A 17,910-nucleotide genomic window follows, 5' to 3' on the forward strand; every position below is an offset into this window, starting at 1 on the left:
GTCAGCTGTTCAGGCCGCGATTGGACTCAACGTGTCACTTGATCTTCCCGCCGCTCCGTCTCTTTGACCTTAGAACTGAGTGCAGTCCTAAAAGACAGCTTGGCAGTGGTGATGTTTGGAATGGGAAACAGGAACTATCATGTTCCAGGTGTTTATTCCAACTCAAGGTTATAGATGTTTTGGATTTTTTATTAGTTTTACTTTTTATTTTTGGTTGGACTTTTTTGGGCAGCACGGTGGGGACGACGGGTTAGCACATCTGCCTCACAGTTCTGAGGAATTTAAAGGTTTAAATCCGCCCTTGCCTGTATGGAGTTTGTATGTTCTCTCCGTGCCTGCGTGGGTTTTCTCCGGGTACTCCGGTTTCCTCCCACATTCCAAAACATGCACGGTAGGCAAATTAAAGACTCTAAATTGCCCGTAGGTGTGAAGAGTCAGCTGGGATAGGCTCCAGCACGCCCGTGACCCTAGTGAGGAGAAGCGGTACAGAAAATGGATGGATGGATGGACTTTTTTGCTTTTTTTTTTTTTTTAAATGCATTGTTTTTGCTTAGTTTTTATTAGGTTAGTGTTAGTTCTGTTTTGTCAGATGAGAAATAAAAAAATTTAACATTAAGTATTGTGAAATAAAAACTTGAGATACAACTTAAAAAAAAGTTTTTTTAGTTAGGAGAGATGAACAAATGATCCACCAATCAAAAATAGCAGTCCACAAGACAGAAACTGAAGTGCAAAATGTACATTGTACAATACTGCTTCTGAGAATAGCTGCAGATAATTAAATTTTTTCACTATTCGGGGTTGCTGTTTTTCGGATGACGTTTTGGCAGATGCCAATCGAGACTCAAACCCTCCATATGTATCCAGGTTTGGGACTGGCACAACTGGAAATGAGCATCTTTCTTTTCGGTAAGCTTACGGGAACCTGGTATTCCCAGTTGGTGTCGCATCAAAGTACTAACCAGGCCTGACCTTGTTTGGCTTCCAAGATCAGATGAAATCGGGCTTTCTAAGAGTATTGTGGACGCCTAGATGATGCAAATGGTGTACTTGGTCAAAATCACAATAGCCAACAGACTAAAGACACACCTGAACATCACAAAATAAACCCATGTTGCTGGTTGAGCCAACCCAAAAAGCATATGTATGAAATAAATTGGAAAAAAGACAAAAATGGAGAACATATTTACGGATTTTTTGTACTTGTTTTATCTTTAGCTTTCATGTAGTTTTCACTACCTCGTTCATTTTTGTGAACTATAATAGCCTTGGCCCGCCTAGATGCAAATGATGTGCTGAGTAATTAACATAGTAAAGTGCTGAGGTGTATCCACTGTATCCTCAGCTCACCCTTCATCCACTGTCAGCGCATTACGTAAAGCGGCTAAACGCTGTGACACGGTCCTGTCAAGACTGCCAGCTGAAAACGCACGCGTTTTGAGCAGTCGATAGCTGGGCGTTACTCACTGCCTCCGAAGGACTTGAGCAGAGACCTGAGACTGATGTCGAAGAAGCCAGAATCCTGCTGGCCGGTCGCCATGGCTGCAGGGGCTATGTCGCCACGGTGACAGGCAGCGGAGAACAGGATGAGGCGTTGCGGATGGAAAGTGCCGGAAGAGAGGGATGCGTGCTCTCGGTCTTGCTATCTTGCCGGCTAAACAAAACCCATCCCCTCTCTGTTTTGCTCTCCCAGGACAGCGATACACAGATGTCGTCGGGAGAGGAGAGCAGCCAATCCTCTTAGAGGCCAGTTGGAGGGAGGGAGGGATGGAAGGAAGGGGATGAAGGGCTGGAGACCGGATCTTGTAATTTAACCTGGCGCACTATTTTGCCATTTACCGTAGTATTATTTTTAACAAGGGTTGGCTGCACGGCTCATCGATTTTATTGATTAATTCAAGTCTATTTCTCAGGGCGATTTGTTTTCCCCATACTCCTTTTCCATCATTACTCCTTGTACTATTTGGAAATAAATAGCTGTCATACTCCAATACTGAAAACTCCAATTTGATTATTTGAAAACTATCTATTGAACCGGAAAGAGTATGCTGGTGTGTTTTGGCTGCTGCTTCTGCCTCTGGAAAAGTATTTCTTTTTAGTTTAAAATGGCTTACTTTAACCAGGATTCCTCGCTGAGCCATGCAGTTTGACAGCTTATTTTATGATGTTAACCATTTAAAACATGACTGAAGTCATAACCAGCATGTTTGTTTGTTTTAAAATGCAACGTTAATTAAGCTGAGTGTGGAAAAACCACTGTTGATAGGATATTATCGAATTGACAGTTGATGATGACAAAACACATCTACAGCACACACATTCTCCATGTCAGTCTGGGCCAGCAGTATCACGCAGACAACACGGCATTAACTGATAACCTCAAATACTCCTGGTGTGGTATGTGGATTGTTGGAACGCTTAACATGACATTGGATGAACACATATGAGGCCCACCAGGCATGTGTGCTGCACATACTTGCTCACCTTGCGTGAGCTTTTTGTCACAGCAGAATGGAAAATCGATGACGTTAATGAACATTAAGTCTACCTGCTGGAAGTTATTTCTAAATCAGACCTGACATTCTGTCACAGACTCGCTACCAACGTACTTGAGGGCTCACTTTGAAGAAGAAAAAGAAGAAGACGGGCCTAGTGACGGCATGTGAAAGTGAGAAGCCCTGACAAAAACCAAGCAGTTTTTTGTTGGGGCTGCCATAAACAGACACGTGGCTGTCCTTTTAACTGAGTGGACAGGAAGCGGTGAACCAAATTTCAATTAAATGACTTATCTTTGGCCGACTGACATAGCGAGCTAAAACCCCAATTTTGTTTCACCTTTGTGCACAACTTGATTATTTCAACAATGTCTTCACTCACAAAAGTTAAAGTTAGTTGTGTGCTTGTGTCAGATACCAAGAATTAAAACGTTTTGATATATATATATATATATATTTCGGTTTTCAGAGCAACTAGTAAACTGCTCAAGTCATAGACATTCAGAAGAGAGTGGCCTCAAACGGGTAGTAGAGGACTACGCAGTGGATCAAACCAAGTGCCTGCTCGCACGGGGTGACTACTGATTGGCTAGCATTCAATAACCTTCATCTCATGAGCACATTTGCATGAGTGTATCCCATTCAAATTAGGTCTCTTATGGTTCATCAGTGACTTTTAGGTGAGCCTTGCCTTCAACCATTGTAATATTAAATCTTTAAAGGGAACTAGCATGTGGTCACCTACCTACGATGATTCGTGTTCGCTTTCTGGACCTGGACTGGAACTTTGAAAATCTCCCGATAAAGTCGATGGGATCGTACATGTGCAAAGGTAGTGGCAAAGAGGCAATGCGCTCCATGACAATCCCATCCAGGCCTTGGCTTGAATCGAACAGGTCTTGGTCCTGATCCGGGCTCTGGCTTTGGCTTCTCATGGAAAGGCTGTCACCGTAGTCTGATATTCCGCTTTCAGCCCCGAGGCTGGCAATGCTTCCAAAATCTTCCATGGACATCATTGTCGGGTGAGTGCTTTTCTCAGTAGTTTCTCATTAAAACCTCAGATTTGCCATTTGGAGGAAGAAGACAGAGGATGTCTTGACAGCGAACGATGAAAAGCTGGTTACGGAAAACTTTTACCAATAACTCAAAGTGATGGTGTTGATCGTGTGCCTGAAATCTTCATCTCCTTGTACATCCACTGTTTTCTCACTCTTGAATAAGTTCTGTCCATCAGTCACCGGAGTTGCCCAAGAGATTCCAGCTTTTCCTCCCAAAAAGTCTTCGTCCGAAACGTTCTTTGTTTTCCAAGATCTTCTTTCCTTTCAAAGCTCAGCGGACGCGCCAGTCATGGTTCTTTGTTGTCTCTCTCAAGCCTCTGACTCTCCGAGGCACAACTGCACTCAACTCTCAGGTGATGAACAAGGGAGGGATCCAATTCTGAGAGCTTGCTGCGATTGGGTGCTTGAAGATGTTTGGGTGGATCTCCCTCTCTTCTTCCACTTGCTGTACTTTTTTTCTTCCCTCTTAGGGGATTTTCCAACACTCCCTTTGATCATACGTGAAGTCCTACTCCCAACACCTGCTTCCTTCTTCTTCGCTCATCCCGCAGCAGTGTGGAAGTGTGATAGAATACCATGCATGCGGCGGCTTGATCCAGACGGCCGACACATGCGGCATGTGGGTGTGAGTAAGCGTTTGAGTTCCTTCAGCTCACTGGTCGAGGCTGTTTAGCCAGTTACAGTAACCTCAACGTGTTAATGGTGTTGGGTTACTGGGAGCTGACACACCCCTCAACAAGCGGGTGGGACTAAGCCAAACACAAACAGGAAAAGCCCTCAATGCTGGGACAGAGGTACAAGTTTGACTGTTAAACTTGATGAGCAGATGGCATTTGAAAAGATAATGTGCAGGGCTTCTAGCAAAGACAATTGCTCTTATAGCATTTGTTTTACTGGTTCATCCTGATTAGAGTAACCCAGGTATTGAATGAATTATTTTGAGCAATGTGCTGCTTTCTACTTGTCACAAAATCAGTTATAAATGGCATTCTGTCCCAAAAATAAGGACTACTACTACTCATCCCTTCAGCACTTCCCAATTTAGCACAAACAAGCAAAGAAACATCAAGTTTGCAGAAAGCCTTTTTTCGTACCACCTGGGGAAAAAAACAACTATCTTGTTATTTTGCCGTGTAGAAAACCTATCCCCTGGGGGGCCTTTTCGCTGTTGATGCCACCACTGTCATGACATCACCCCATTGAGTGTCACACCCAAGCGGCCCAATGTGGGAAAACAAGTCGCTTCATGTTTCATCTGAATGAAACGGAAAACAACAACAACAACAGCAACAAAACACACACACACACACACACATTTGTGTATATGTGAATATTGATGGCTAAAGAAATGAGCAACTCTGCAATTATTCTTAGAATGTGAAAATAGAAGCAAATGTGTCTTTTAAGGACCTACCTTAAATGGGATTGGAATTAAAATCAATTACCCCTAATCAACTAAAAATGGTGGAATTCAGGTAAAAGGACACCTAAAAATAGTGATGTCCTGATACAACTTTTTCACTTCCAATACCGATATTGCAGCCTTGAGTATTGGCCAATACCGATATTTATCCGACACGATATCAGCACGGACATTTTAGGTTGATTCCGATATAATCTGATACTGTTTTTTTGTGCTGATATCAGACAGTTAGCTGACATCAAATATTGGATTGCGACACCCCTACCTAAAAAAACGGACAAAATGGTCCTTAAATGGATGCTTTGTACCAAAATGGCAGAATTCAGTCAGTAGGACCCCTGGAAATGGACCAAAAAAAAATCGCTAAAATGGAGGCTTTGAACCAAAATGACACAATTTAGTCAAGAGGACCTCTCCAAATGGACATAATGTCCCTACAAGTGATGCTTTGAATGAAAGTGGCTGAATTGAGTAAAAAGGAAATAGCCAATATAAACCTAAAATACTGTATATGCTTGGCTCACTCACTTAAGTCATTACAATTTTACCATTTCAAGATGATTGGAGAAAAACACTTTCATTTATTTTATGTAAATATCTGATTTTGAATAAACCATTTATTTTCAACCTCTTTGGTTTGGCATCACACGAGACATTATAGACTGAAGCATTGGGTTTGGCTGGAAATGGAAGATAAACAAAGGTGTGGTGCCACAAGGCGGAGACGCTGCAAACTCCCTATTATTTTTGTACTTCTGTACGACAACTGTCAATTGGCCGTTATCAATTAAAAACTCGCGCACGTAAGCAATCCTACTATGTAATCGCCGGCCGTAGCGGCTGTTTGTGAGGCTGGCTTTCATTATTGGGTGACAGTCAGTCTTGTGACAAGTCGCTCTACTTGCTTTGCTCGACCTGATTAGTCAGTGTGTCATATATGCCAGAAGGTCAACAACTAGACTCGTGGTAATTAGATGAATTCTTCCTGATCTTCTCGTCTGAGGGCTGGGCGATGTGGCCGTAAAAGGAAATCTTGATTAAAAAAACAAATTCACAAAAAACACTATTTCAGCTCTCTCACGGGCTTCTCATCTTGCGACTTGGAAGAACATAACTGTACCTCAAAAAATGTCACAAGTTACCAAAATGTGGATAAATCACTGCTTTTGGAACGTACACTCTAAATGGGCACCATGTCTGGCAATTGCTTTCCACTGGGCTCCTTTCTTGCCATATGGAAAACAATGTAAAAAGGATTCCACTCAAGTTGTCTATTCTTTAGCAGGAATTAAAATTGCAATCCACTTTTGAAAAAAGATAGATAGATAAATAAATAGATTTTTTTTAATTGTCGCCAGAGGGTCGGAAAAGTCACGAACAAGTCTTGATTGATTCCACGCGGGTAGACATCGCAAGAGAAAGGAGGCGTGTGGGCCATCGCCCCAATAGCAGTTGCTCCATCAGCAGTTGTCGTTGTTTTTTGTGTTTTCTTTGTTTTGTTTTGCTTTTGAAACCGCAACTGTCGTTTCATTTAACTGATGTAATGGTCCCGTGAAGCTCAAAACGAAGTTGAGCCATGAAGCCAGGCCATACCGTGAACGGTCTTGCTCAACAGGTTTCTGATGAGTTGTTAACAAAAGAGTGCTTGTGTCCTCCCCCTCAGTAGGAGACAGGTGCTAAGTGTTTTTCTTTTTTTTTTTGCCATTCAGTTTGCTAATAGTGTCGTGTTTATAAGTGAAAGACAAGAAAGCTAACACAGCTAGCTTGACACTGAGGAACAAGAAATCAACTGAAAGTGCTGATATTTTTTAATATCCACACGCAAACTTTGTGTGTGTGTGTGTTTGTGTGTATTAGGGCTGGGCGATTAATGGAGATTTAATCGTGATTTTGATTTTGGCTTCTCACGATCATAAAAACATTATTATTGAAGAAAAACGATTGTGCCGAACAACATGCTGTGAGATGGCAAATTCCTGTGCTGTGAAAGAATCCTGAACGCATCTGTGTTTCTTGAAGCAAGCGTGTGATGCCTGTTATCTTGCCCCCCCCCCCCCCCCCCCCACACACACACACACAAAGCATGCTTTAACCTTTTTTTGACACCCCAGTTGGAGTTTACTGTAAAACTAAACACGCAACAACAACAATTACACACACATTGAACATTTAAACAAAAGACAGTTTTCTTTTTTTTTTTTTTTAGAAACATCGCCAGCTTCATGCTCGTACTTAATTGAAATCTCTATTTACCCGACCAGCTAGCAAACATTAGAATAAGACACACAAGCATGTAATATAACAATATTCACAGGCATATATTCTTCCTAATTTTCAAAAAACGGGTTATATTAATAAAGTTTGCTACTTTCTTCTTCTATCCATTCTATCTTTATGTTAGAGTATTTCCATACGTGCACCACACTGCCCCTAAGAGGTCAAGGTACGCACAGCAGGAACGACAGGTATTTACTTGAATATATAGTTTCCATAGCCATATATATTATTTTACTTGTTACTAATTTATTTTCTGGTTGTTCTTTTTCATTCTATTTAAAGTTGAATTTTGGTAGTTGAATAAATACTAAGTTTTGAAATCAATGAATAATCGTCTTTATCCATTATGTTTTCAATAGCAATCAAAATAGTAGTGATTATTATTTTTTCCTTAATGGCCCAGCCCTAGATGAGAAAGCAGTTATTTTTTTATTGTTGCTTGTCATTATACTGTAAATGTGCAACATGACGCTTGTATTTTTTAACTTAAACATAACAATAAAACGGTCGATGTTATGCGATTCACTCCGATAACCAAACAATGTGATAAGATTCACCAAAATTATGATGCGAAACATTGAAATTACGATACCATACAATTTTCTGATACGATGTAACACGATTGACTCCAATTATAATATAATGTCACACACTCCAATTACGATTCGAGTTGATTTACACCGATTTTGATACCGTATGATGTTACGATTCAATACGGTGTGGAACAATTCACTTCAATTACGATACAATACATTCCAATTACAATTCGATAGATTTCAATTACAAGACACTACTCTCCAATTATGACACAATTTCACTCACTATAATTAACTAGTCAACTAATTGTATTTTCTCTAATAATACAACACACTATGATGTGATGCAATTCAAAGAATATTGTTTTTTTTTTTTTTTAGGTACTATACAAACAGATCGTTATGGATTGAAATGATGTTTAAAGTAGGCTAGTCTCAAATTCTATTCGTGAAATCTTTTTTTCCAACTGCATCGCAGACAATTTCGTCCCATCTTTTTGATAACTCGGTGAGATTTAAAACCACTGATGAGCGAGCAGCCTGGTCCAACAGAAACGTAGAGCAGGGCATGAACAAGTTGACTTTTGGCTCAGCGAAATCATCAAGCCAGCAGTTCAAGAGTTCACTGGGCTGACAGGCGAAATTCATGATGCCAACTCACTCATAGTAACAAATGACACCATACTACAAACATTTGACATCAGTGACGAGTACACATGAGCCAAGACCTGTCGACAGCAGGTTGAATTGATTTCGATGACAAGCGTTCAGTAGTGGGAAGAAAAAAAAGTACAAGTACTTCGTTACTGTACTTCAGCTGATTTTTGTGGTATCTGTACTTCAGTATTTATTTTCTGACCACATTTTACTTTGTAAACATATCTGTACTTTTTATTCCTTACTTTGTCAAAATAGGCTTGTTACTTTTTTCAACGCCCGCAGATCATCATCTGCTTTTAAGTTCACTGTCAAGTATCGAATTTCCACAGTGGATCAGTTGCCCTGGTGCTACGCAAGCAGCCGTCAATTCTGCACACTGCAATGGTGCCCCCTTGAGCCCATTCTATCAGTCACAGCTGTTATTGTCAACGTTAAAGGCCCTCAGGATGAACACTGGCAATCAGAAATACACTAAAGACTGATAACCGCGGGTAATAGTCTTAACGGCGTTAGAAGGGGCGCCTCAATCCAATATGGCTGAATTTTGTTAGTATTGCCTATGGAAATGGACTAAATGTACCTAAAAGAGAAACTTCCATTTATAACGGTTGAATTCAGTCAATAGGACCCATGAAAAGGGACAAAATGTCATTAAAATGGACATTGTAATTCACAATTCAAAGTCAATAGGATCCCTGGAAATTGACAGAAATTACCCTAAAATGGACGTTGGAAACTCAAAAATTGAAGAACTGAATCAAAATGACAGCTAAAATGGACACAGAATTCAGTCAATAGGACAATTAGAAACGGACAAAATGTACCTAAAACTTATACTTTAAATCCCCCAAAAGGACAGTTTGAACAAAATTGGCTGCATTTTTCAGTAGAACCCCTAGAAATAGACAAAGTATCACTAAAATGGAGACTCCAAACCAAAATGGCAGAACTGAGTCAAAAGGGCACCCGGAAATGACAAATGCGACCATAAAACGGATGCTTCAAAAAAAAAAGGGCCGGACTGAGTAAATAGAACACCTGGAAATAAATAAAATGTCCCTAAAATGTATGCTTCAAGCCAAAATTACTGAATTGAGTAAATGGAATAAATATGTTGGTCACAGAGAAGTTCGGAGAAAAAGGCTTAAAACGGGGGAAAAAATATCAAAAACTTCAACCAAACAAATAAACAAACAGAAATGCTGACATAGCATCTTTGGTGGAGGAAAACAACACATTCCGGCGTGTTCATCTCCTCTTTTTCACATAAACACATTTGCGTTAGGTAACTTTGGCAGCACTTGAGGCCATATTAAGACAGGGAGTGGATTCCGAGGAATGTGTGTGCACTGTGCACGTGTACTTTTGTGTCTCTGCATGTGTGTTTGTGTGTGCGCAAACTTGCCTGGCCGAAGGACCACACCATGTAAGCCAACGAGTGTGTGGTGCCAGGTGGTATCCATGGCAACAATGATGACTGAGTAAAGATGGGAGTGAGTTCACGACATGGTGGTGGGGGTGTATTTTATTGAAAGGTTAAAAACAAGTATGCTCTTTTGCCCACCAGTAAGAAACGCTCAACCTGTAGACTCCAATGAACAATTAAAGGGGGCATATATTATAGAAAACTAACTTTTTCGTGGTTGTACTCAAATAATTTTGCGTCCGCAACGTCTGCCCGCCTGTCCAGTGTGAAATTTACCAAACAAGTCATTCTTAAGTCATCAACTTATTTATTAAAATATGTCTGTGAGGAAGCTCTTTTGACTTTTGCCTGATTGTGACATCACGGTGGGGCGAATTCACATAACAATCACAATCACGCCCAACAAGATCCAGGCTCGCCATTGGCCCAGCAGTATCGCCATGGCACACAACACGCTGTATGTCCATCGTTCTTGATCCTCTTGAGTATTTGACGAAAGTATGCCACAGAAATGTTGTTAAGACACCCGGCAACTGTTTTCAATTGTGACCAAAAAAATCTATGTCTCCTTGGTACACGGACGGTCTCGGTTGAGTTTTAAATTGTACGACGTCAACTGCGCAGGTACTTTCGAGGTTTCACTGTACTTTTTTGAAACAATATACACTAAAGAAGCATCCACCGACAACCTGAAAAAAACACGGTCCCACGCACACTCAGCAAGATGAGCACCGGGAGCAAACAATCCACTCGTGACCCACACAATCATCATCACCATCATCGTCATGGACGACGACTGACCCACTTTTACACGACCTGCTGAGCGGATGGACTGAACATGACGCATGTGAAAACACTAAAACAAAACATGTGCTACATGTCACATCTGTGAGCAACTTCACACAATTTGCAGCACCGAGACAAGCACACAAACTACTAGCGAGCTAGCTAGCCGCATGTTAACCGTAGCTGTGTTTGCGTGTTGACCTGGGCGATTTGGCATTAAAATAAAATGACAATAACATTATTCAACATGAAAAATATATATATTTTTTTTCCCCTTTCTGGGAAACAACAGGCATGCAAATATGTGAAAATAAGGGCTCAAATGGACACTTCAAACAAAGATGGCACAACTGAGACCACACGGTCCTGCAACTTGAGGGCGGGCTTTATTTTTATTTTTCATGATGGATATATGGATGGATGATTTGGGAGCCTTATTTTACACAACTGCTGATTTGTTCAATCTTTCAAATTTGGCAGACTTTTTAACAACACTCTTCTCTGTGCTGTATCAAATTTAAAATACTTTTTTGGGGGTCCGTTTACAGGGTCTTTAACGACGTTTTTATTATTGCGGTTTGTCGCGAGGTACAATTTCATTGCATCGTCGTTCATAAGTGTCAATCAAACCTGAGAAATTAGGATCTTTGCAACCGCAGCATCTGTCCTACTGGATCCCGTTCATACTTCGTGTTGAATGGATGACCCAAACTGACACAAAATGGCAGAACAATGGAGTTAAGTGGGTCGCCAATGCAGACAGGCTGTGAAAAACAGCTGGTGAGATGGAGGGTCCCTGGGGGATGATGACGCTGGGGCGTGGCTGGACAAAAATTGATTATTAATAGAGAATTAATAGAAAATAGAGACACATTTCCAGTTAATTCCCATAGATTCCCGATGAAAGTTTACAACTTTGAAAATTCCTGGAATTTTGCAACCTAAATTACAGATGTTTTGATTTGGAAAGGATACTAGTGTAAATGTTGCCGCTTCCTAACCCGTAAAAATACCAGTTACTACTTTCCAATGAGCGATTTTATTATATTTGTGACTCAGTGATACATAGATAAGCCCATTTTTATAAATACATATATCGCAAGCGACTGTTTATCTTTAGTTGGGTACTTACTGTACCGTATGTTGAGCAGCTAGCTGTTAGCAACTGATCAGCTCTTAACCTCCAGCACTATAACAATCCGTAACTTTCTTTGCATCATCTTGAGAAGTTTACCACCCTGTTTTCTCCGGCATCAACCCAGCAAGGAGCTTCGCCCGCCTGTCAGACCGCTACTGGAATTTTCTATCAAGGTGCTGTTCTCTGTCGTCGGCCAACTATCAACTAGCTACTCCTCCGCTAACATAGCGTCTTAAGGAGCAGTGTGGGCGAAATCTTAGGGCATTACAGAGTGTGTTTGCAAATCGGCAAGGGTTGAGATGGAGGTCCATAAGAAAGTCTCAAAAAGCATGCCAGAAAAGGCACAGGAAAGGTGACAAGGTTTGAGGCGCGTATTTTAGGGTAATTTTGGCCATTTCCGGGGGTACTTTAAACGCAATATTTTTGTCTGATTGCTCCAGGTTTTGGGGAAAATTCCGCCCCCGAAGCCAGTTTCCCTTAGCAACATCAAACACGAAATTGGGTATCATGACTATCAATGAGTTGATGCACAAAAACCCCTCCAGAAGTGTGCAGGGAAAGTGTTTTGAATCGGCCATTTTGGCTATTATCATGGGTCCTGCAAAGAAAACCTACGAGAGATTTCCTACCAAATTTGAACCTCATATACCAGACAGTAGGCAGCCAATACAATGTGAATAGTCTTTGTCACTACGTGTGGGTGGAGCCCGATGCCGAATTTTGATAACTTTCCATAGACAAGCTTGCTTCATTTTTCAAATTCAGACCCCAAAGCCAGTTTCACTTAAGATGAACTTGTGTCGACAAGTCTATCACGAGGGGAGACGCACAAAAAAAGTCTCAAAAAGACATGCATGAAAAGACACAGGAAGTCTGACACTCTGGTTTGAAGTGGCCATTTTTGAGTAATTTTTTTTCCATTTCCAGGGGTCCTTCAAAACCAAACTCCTACAAGAGCTTTTGTCTTGATTCCTATTAAATTTGAAATTCGTATACGAGAGAGATGAACAATAATGCATTGCGAAAAATTGGAGTCCTCAACACTGAGTGTGGGTGGAGCCTGATGGCGAAGTCTGATGACTTGCCACAAAATGTGCACTTTTGGGGGAAATTTTGCCTCAAAAGCCAGTTTAACGTTGCAACATGAAATTCGGTAGACGTGTGTATCATGAGCAGACGCACAAAAAATGATCAAGGAGCCATGCATGAAAAGACACAGGAAATGTACTACTTTGGTTTGAAGTGGACATTTGAGAGTCATTTTGGCCATTTCCAGGGGTCCTTCAAAGACAAACTAATCAGAGATATTTGTCCAGTTGTTACCCAATTTTAGCTATATATTCTAGACGGATGGGTGACGCTGAATTGCAAAAGTTTGGAGTTTTGGTCATTGCGAGTGGGTTGACTATACTGTCGGGACTCGTTCACAATCTGACTAGCTTTAATGGTAAAGCCAAATACAGTCACAATAAAGTTAAATCTTGTCACATCGTTATTGATTTAACACTAATCCACATCACGTCACAATTCTTTCCAGTTCAACGCCTGGCCCATTACCACTAATTTCATATAGGTGGTCTCTGCTGATAATAGCAATTAGCAATGCTAATTTGGCTTGCCTTGTTGTCACGCTATCATCCAATGTACGATGAGCATATTCATTTCTCGTGCAGCCACCGCGTGAGTGGCTAAAAGGTCACGAAGAGGTCTCTTTTTCTAATATAACCAGCCGTGCCCGAAGCTAAGTCCTTAGCCACCGAGCTAGCCCCGTTCGAGCACCGGTGGTCGTCACATCTTCCATCAAAACATCGCCCGCCTCTCTGCCTTTGTGGCCAGCGCCAGGCAAGCAGGCAAGCCAAACATGAAATCCCAATCGTACCTTCTCTTCGTCGACGTGTGCGCTCACTGAGCCATCTTGCGCCACCTATTCAGTCTGTTTTTGTGCCGTTTGTGTGGCTGGTTTTCATCCGTCCGTCTGTCTCGCCTCCTCGCTCCGGCTGACAGCCCAACAGCACCCGGCCTGCACACAGCAGCGAGATGGCCCGGGGCCGCGCCCCTAGCAACCAATCCGCGGCTCTCGTTCGGGAAACTGGCGCCGAGGACGTCTCCCATTGGCTGGTGCCAAGTGTTCGTCAACGTGTCGCTAGGGCGCACCTCGGTCCAAGGGCAAGACACCTGCCATGGAGGATGCTGAGAAGCGAGTCAGTGAAATGATGAAAGAAAGAGAAAAAGAGAAAAGAGAAAAAAAAATGATGTTTTTGTGGGATTAAAAGCAAAGCAGCTGTGCAGATCAATTTGTAGTTTTGAGTTGTATTCAGGCAGCACGGTGCCTGACAAAATGTCTACAAGGACCCCTGGAAATGAACAAATTGACCCTAAAATGGCAGCTTTAAGCCAAAATGGTAGATTTCCTGTGAGTTTTATAGCATGGCTTCTTGAGACTTTTTTGTGGGTCATTTTATGCTGGACCTGCTTGCCGAATTTCATGTTGTTAAGAGAATCTGGCTTCAGAGGGTGAATTTTTAAGACTTTGTGAAGGTAATTTATTGGATTTTCTTGTTTTATAGCAAGTCATCAAACTTTTGCCGCCATGCTCTACCCACTCACAATGACCAAATGATTCACAATTTAGCATCACTTGACTCGTTTAGGAGGTTCAAATTCAAACAATTGGACGAAATCTCTGAGGGACCCTGGAAATGATCAACTTCACCCTGAAATGGCTGCCTTAAACCAAAATGGCTGACTTCATGTAAATCTTATAGCATGACTTCTTGAGACTTTTTATGCTGGACCTACCTGCCAAAAAGTATGTTTCTAAATTTAACTGGGTTTTTTTTGTTGTTTTTTTTTTTTTTTTTTGGTGGGGGGGGCTTTACAAAGATAATAGTGCTCAATTTTTGGTGACGCTATCACAAGCAAGCTGCTCTTTATGCCCAGTCTAAATAGGTGCAAAAGTGTATCAAAGTTTGTGCAGGTGCACCTAATGATGTGCCGAGTGTGAGTGTGTATTCACGTCTGCAGTCCGGTGGCTCTAAATAGAGAACTAGTGTGGAACGAAAGCAGGAAGTGGAGCAAGGCTGCGGTTCTGGAGCATTCACACAACTCCAGGCGTAAATTTAGAACAGGACCCCACGTGCTACACACTTCTTGTTTCACGAGATTTCATATTGTGTATATATTTTGGAGCAAACTTCCCTAAGATGTTAAATTACAAAACAGGACAACCTGATCGTAACAATAATAACACTAGGAGGCAGTGGTGGCCTAAACACAATCAGAAGCAATGACCTGTACAACACAGAGCCTAACATTTTTTTTTAAATACATCTTTCTAACTGATCCTGCGTGTTATTGTTTGCTATTGCAATTTGAAAAGGTGAAATCTTATCACATGTAAGTACATTACAGTTTGTCAGGTGCAAAGGTCAAATCCAGTGTGCACATGCACACCGAGACATCAGAGGAGGTCGCATCGAGACCATTGAGTTTGATGGGGGGGGGGAAAAGAGATGCGTGTGAAAAAGATGTAATTTGAAAATAATTTTAAAAAGAATAATACTGACTTTTACAAAGAAAAAGTTTATATATGAGGAAAAAATAATTTTCAAAAAAGGTGCCATTTTGGAGGAAAATCATTGGCAATTTTATAAGAAAGAAAGATGGCATTTTCCAAGAAGAAAATCTAAACTTTTTCAAGAAAAAAAGACGTAATTTACAAGAAAACAAGATGTGATTTATTAGGAAAAAGATTACATTTTACAATAATTGTTTTTATTTTTATTCATGACAAAAAAAGGTCATTGAGATAATTTGAGATAATTGTCATTTTATGAGAAAAAAATGACATTGTTTTTTATCAAATTTAATTTTAAAAATGCACATGATATTACAAGGGGGGGAAAACAAAATTTATAAGAGAAAAGATATCATTTTAGGGGGAAAAAATATGAGAGAAAATCTTAACATTTTAAGAGAAAGGTACGTGATTTTAAAAGAAAAAAAATTAATGATTTAAAAAATATATAATTTACGTGGTAAAAAATATGTAATTACACAAGAAAAAATATTACATTTTACAAAAAAAGATATAATGTTATAAAAATATGTAATTTTATGAGGAAAAAACGTTATTTTAGGAATGGAATTTTAGGAGAAAAAAAAATATTTTAAGATGTTTTTCCTTTTTGTTATTCTGGAGAAAAGTAATTTTTGGAGAAAATGTTATGTGACTGTATGAGCAAAGGTGGCATTTCATGAGAAAGACACAAAATGAAATTTACAGGAAAATATTAAATTTTCAAGAAAAAGGTTGTAATGTTACAAGAATCAAATTAGTAATTTTATGAGGAGAAAATATCAATTTAAGACAAAATATGTAGCTTTATGAGAAAAAAATGTCATTTAACGAAAAAGAAGGAATCGTGAGAGAAAACAGCTATAATTTATATGAATTTTTTTTTAATTTATTAGAAAAAAATTTAATTGTATAATAAAAATGTAATTGAGTCAAAAATATGTCATTCTTTGATAAAAATCTAGTTGTTTTACATGGAAAAAAGCTACATTATTTTAACTTTTTTTTTACAAGGAAAATCTGTCATTTGCAAGAAAACAATATATTGTTTGTTGTTGTATGAGGTAAAACTTTTATTTTTTATTTTTTACCAGAAAGAAAAGTGTCATTGTTTTGAGAAAGACTTAAAATGACTTGCAGAAATGAGGCACTAAATGTGGCCAGCCTCTAAGGTTTGCAGTAATCTGGAGCAAGTGAGTCAAACAGTTTGAACCACAGAAACTTAAAAAAAAAAAAGCTTTCCTCAAGTAGTTTTGCAGGAAAAGAAAACCACATTTAGCAAGTGGGAATGTACAGCAGGAAGCATGTGATGACGAGGGCAAAGTGTGCAAACGGTTATCTGCGGCAATAAAACAAGTGTTCGGCGGAGACAATAGGACAAACGCCAGCCAGCGTGCATAAACACGGCATGGAGCCAAAGCACAGAATGTGAAAAAAAAGAAGTGATAAAGTTATTCCGTGTGACTCGCTGTTTAAGCACATCTATCTATCAATGGTTTGCAATGACCATTTATGCTTCTATGATTTCAGAGTGTCCTGGAAGGCAACAGCTGATTCATTTGAAAAGATAGATGACAAAAAATATGTTATCTTACAAGAAAAAAAGGTTGTAATTTATGAGAAGAACAATGTCATTTCATTAGGAGAGAAAAAAAGAAATTTGACAAGGAAAAAAAGGCTTGATTATACAAGAAAATGCTGTTATTTGAGTTACATAACTTTTAGAATTTTATGTGAAAAAGATTTAATTTTACCAGAAAAAAACAAATTTAATGAGAAAAAAAGCTATGTTACAAGAAGAAATCAGTAAATCACAAGAAATAGTATGTAATGTTATTTTATTCATTTTACGAGAGACACATTTTCTTATCAAGAAAAAAGCCAAAAAGGCATCCTCTTAGGGAAAAAAAGGGATATTTTGTGTTTTTTTTTTTTTCAAATTTAGGACTTTTTAACGCCCCTTCCATCAAATTTAAGATTTTTTTTTTAGACAATTTCCATCAAATTTGAAATATTTGAAATATTTTTTTTAAGGCCACTTCTATCAAATTCAGGACGTTAAAAAGACGTTTTAGGTCCGCCATCACCAAATTGAATACCTCTAAAGGCCACCTTTAGCATATCTAAGGATAACGCCATAAAATGTAAGCGTTTTAAATGATATTTCCATGAAGTTTAAGATTTTTTGTGTGACTTTGATCAAATTTAAGACTTTTAGAGAAACCTTTTAAGGCCACTGCCATCAAATTTAACAAGACTTAAACACTTCTACATTTATAAAGAGGGAGAAAGTGGACAAAAATGAATGCCTTATTTATTTATGTATTATTCATCTATTTTATATTATTTGGGGTGGGGGGGTTATTTAATAGACTGCTGTAACTCCTGAGTTTCCACTCTGGAGGTCAATAAACATATTTTCTTATCTTTTTTTATGGCCATTTTTATCAAGAAGACTTTATAGTGATCTTTAACTTTGACGTGAGCCCGGAAGTGGCACGCTCTTAACACGGCTAGCTTTCCGGCGCTATAAA

General features: G+C 39.6%; 1 protein-coding gene across 6 annotated transcripts in view; it reads right to left on the bottom strand.

The window, feature by feature from the left end:
- Positions 1 to 4,193, bottom strand: part of fryb (furry homolog b (Drosophila)) — a 44,046-nt gene extending 39,853 nt beyond the window's left edge. For all 6 annotated transcript variants that reach the window (XM_061701928.1, XM_061701929.1, XM_061701926.1 and 3 more), the window contains exon 1: positions 3,241 to 4,193. In XM_061701928.1, the coding sequence (XP_061557912.1) occupies positions 3,241 to 3,511 (271 nt within the window). In that variant the 5' untranslated portion in view covers positions 3,512 to 4,193. The remainder of the gene's footprint in view (positions 1 to 3,240) is intronic.
- Positions 4,194 to 17,910: the final 13,717 nt, after the last annotated feature.

This window comes from Phycodurus eques, chromosome 17, assembly GCF_024500275.1.
Source record: "Phycodurus eques isolate BA_2022a chromosome 17, UOR_Pequ_1.1, whole genome shotgun sequence".
Classification (NCBI taxonomy): Eukaryota; Metazoa; Chordata; class Actinopteri; order Syngnathiformes; family Syngnathidae; genus Phycodurus; species Phycodurus eques.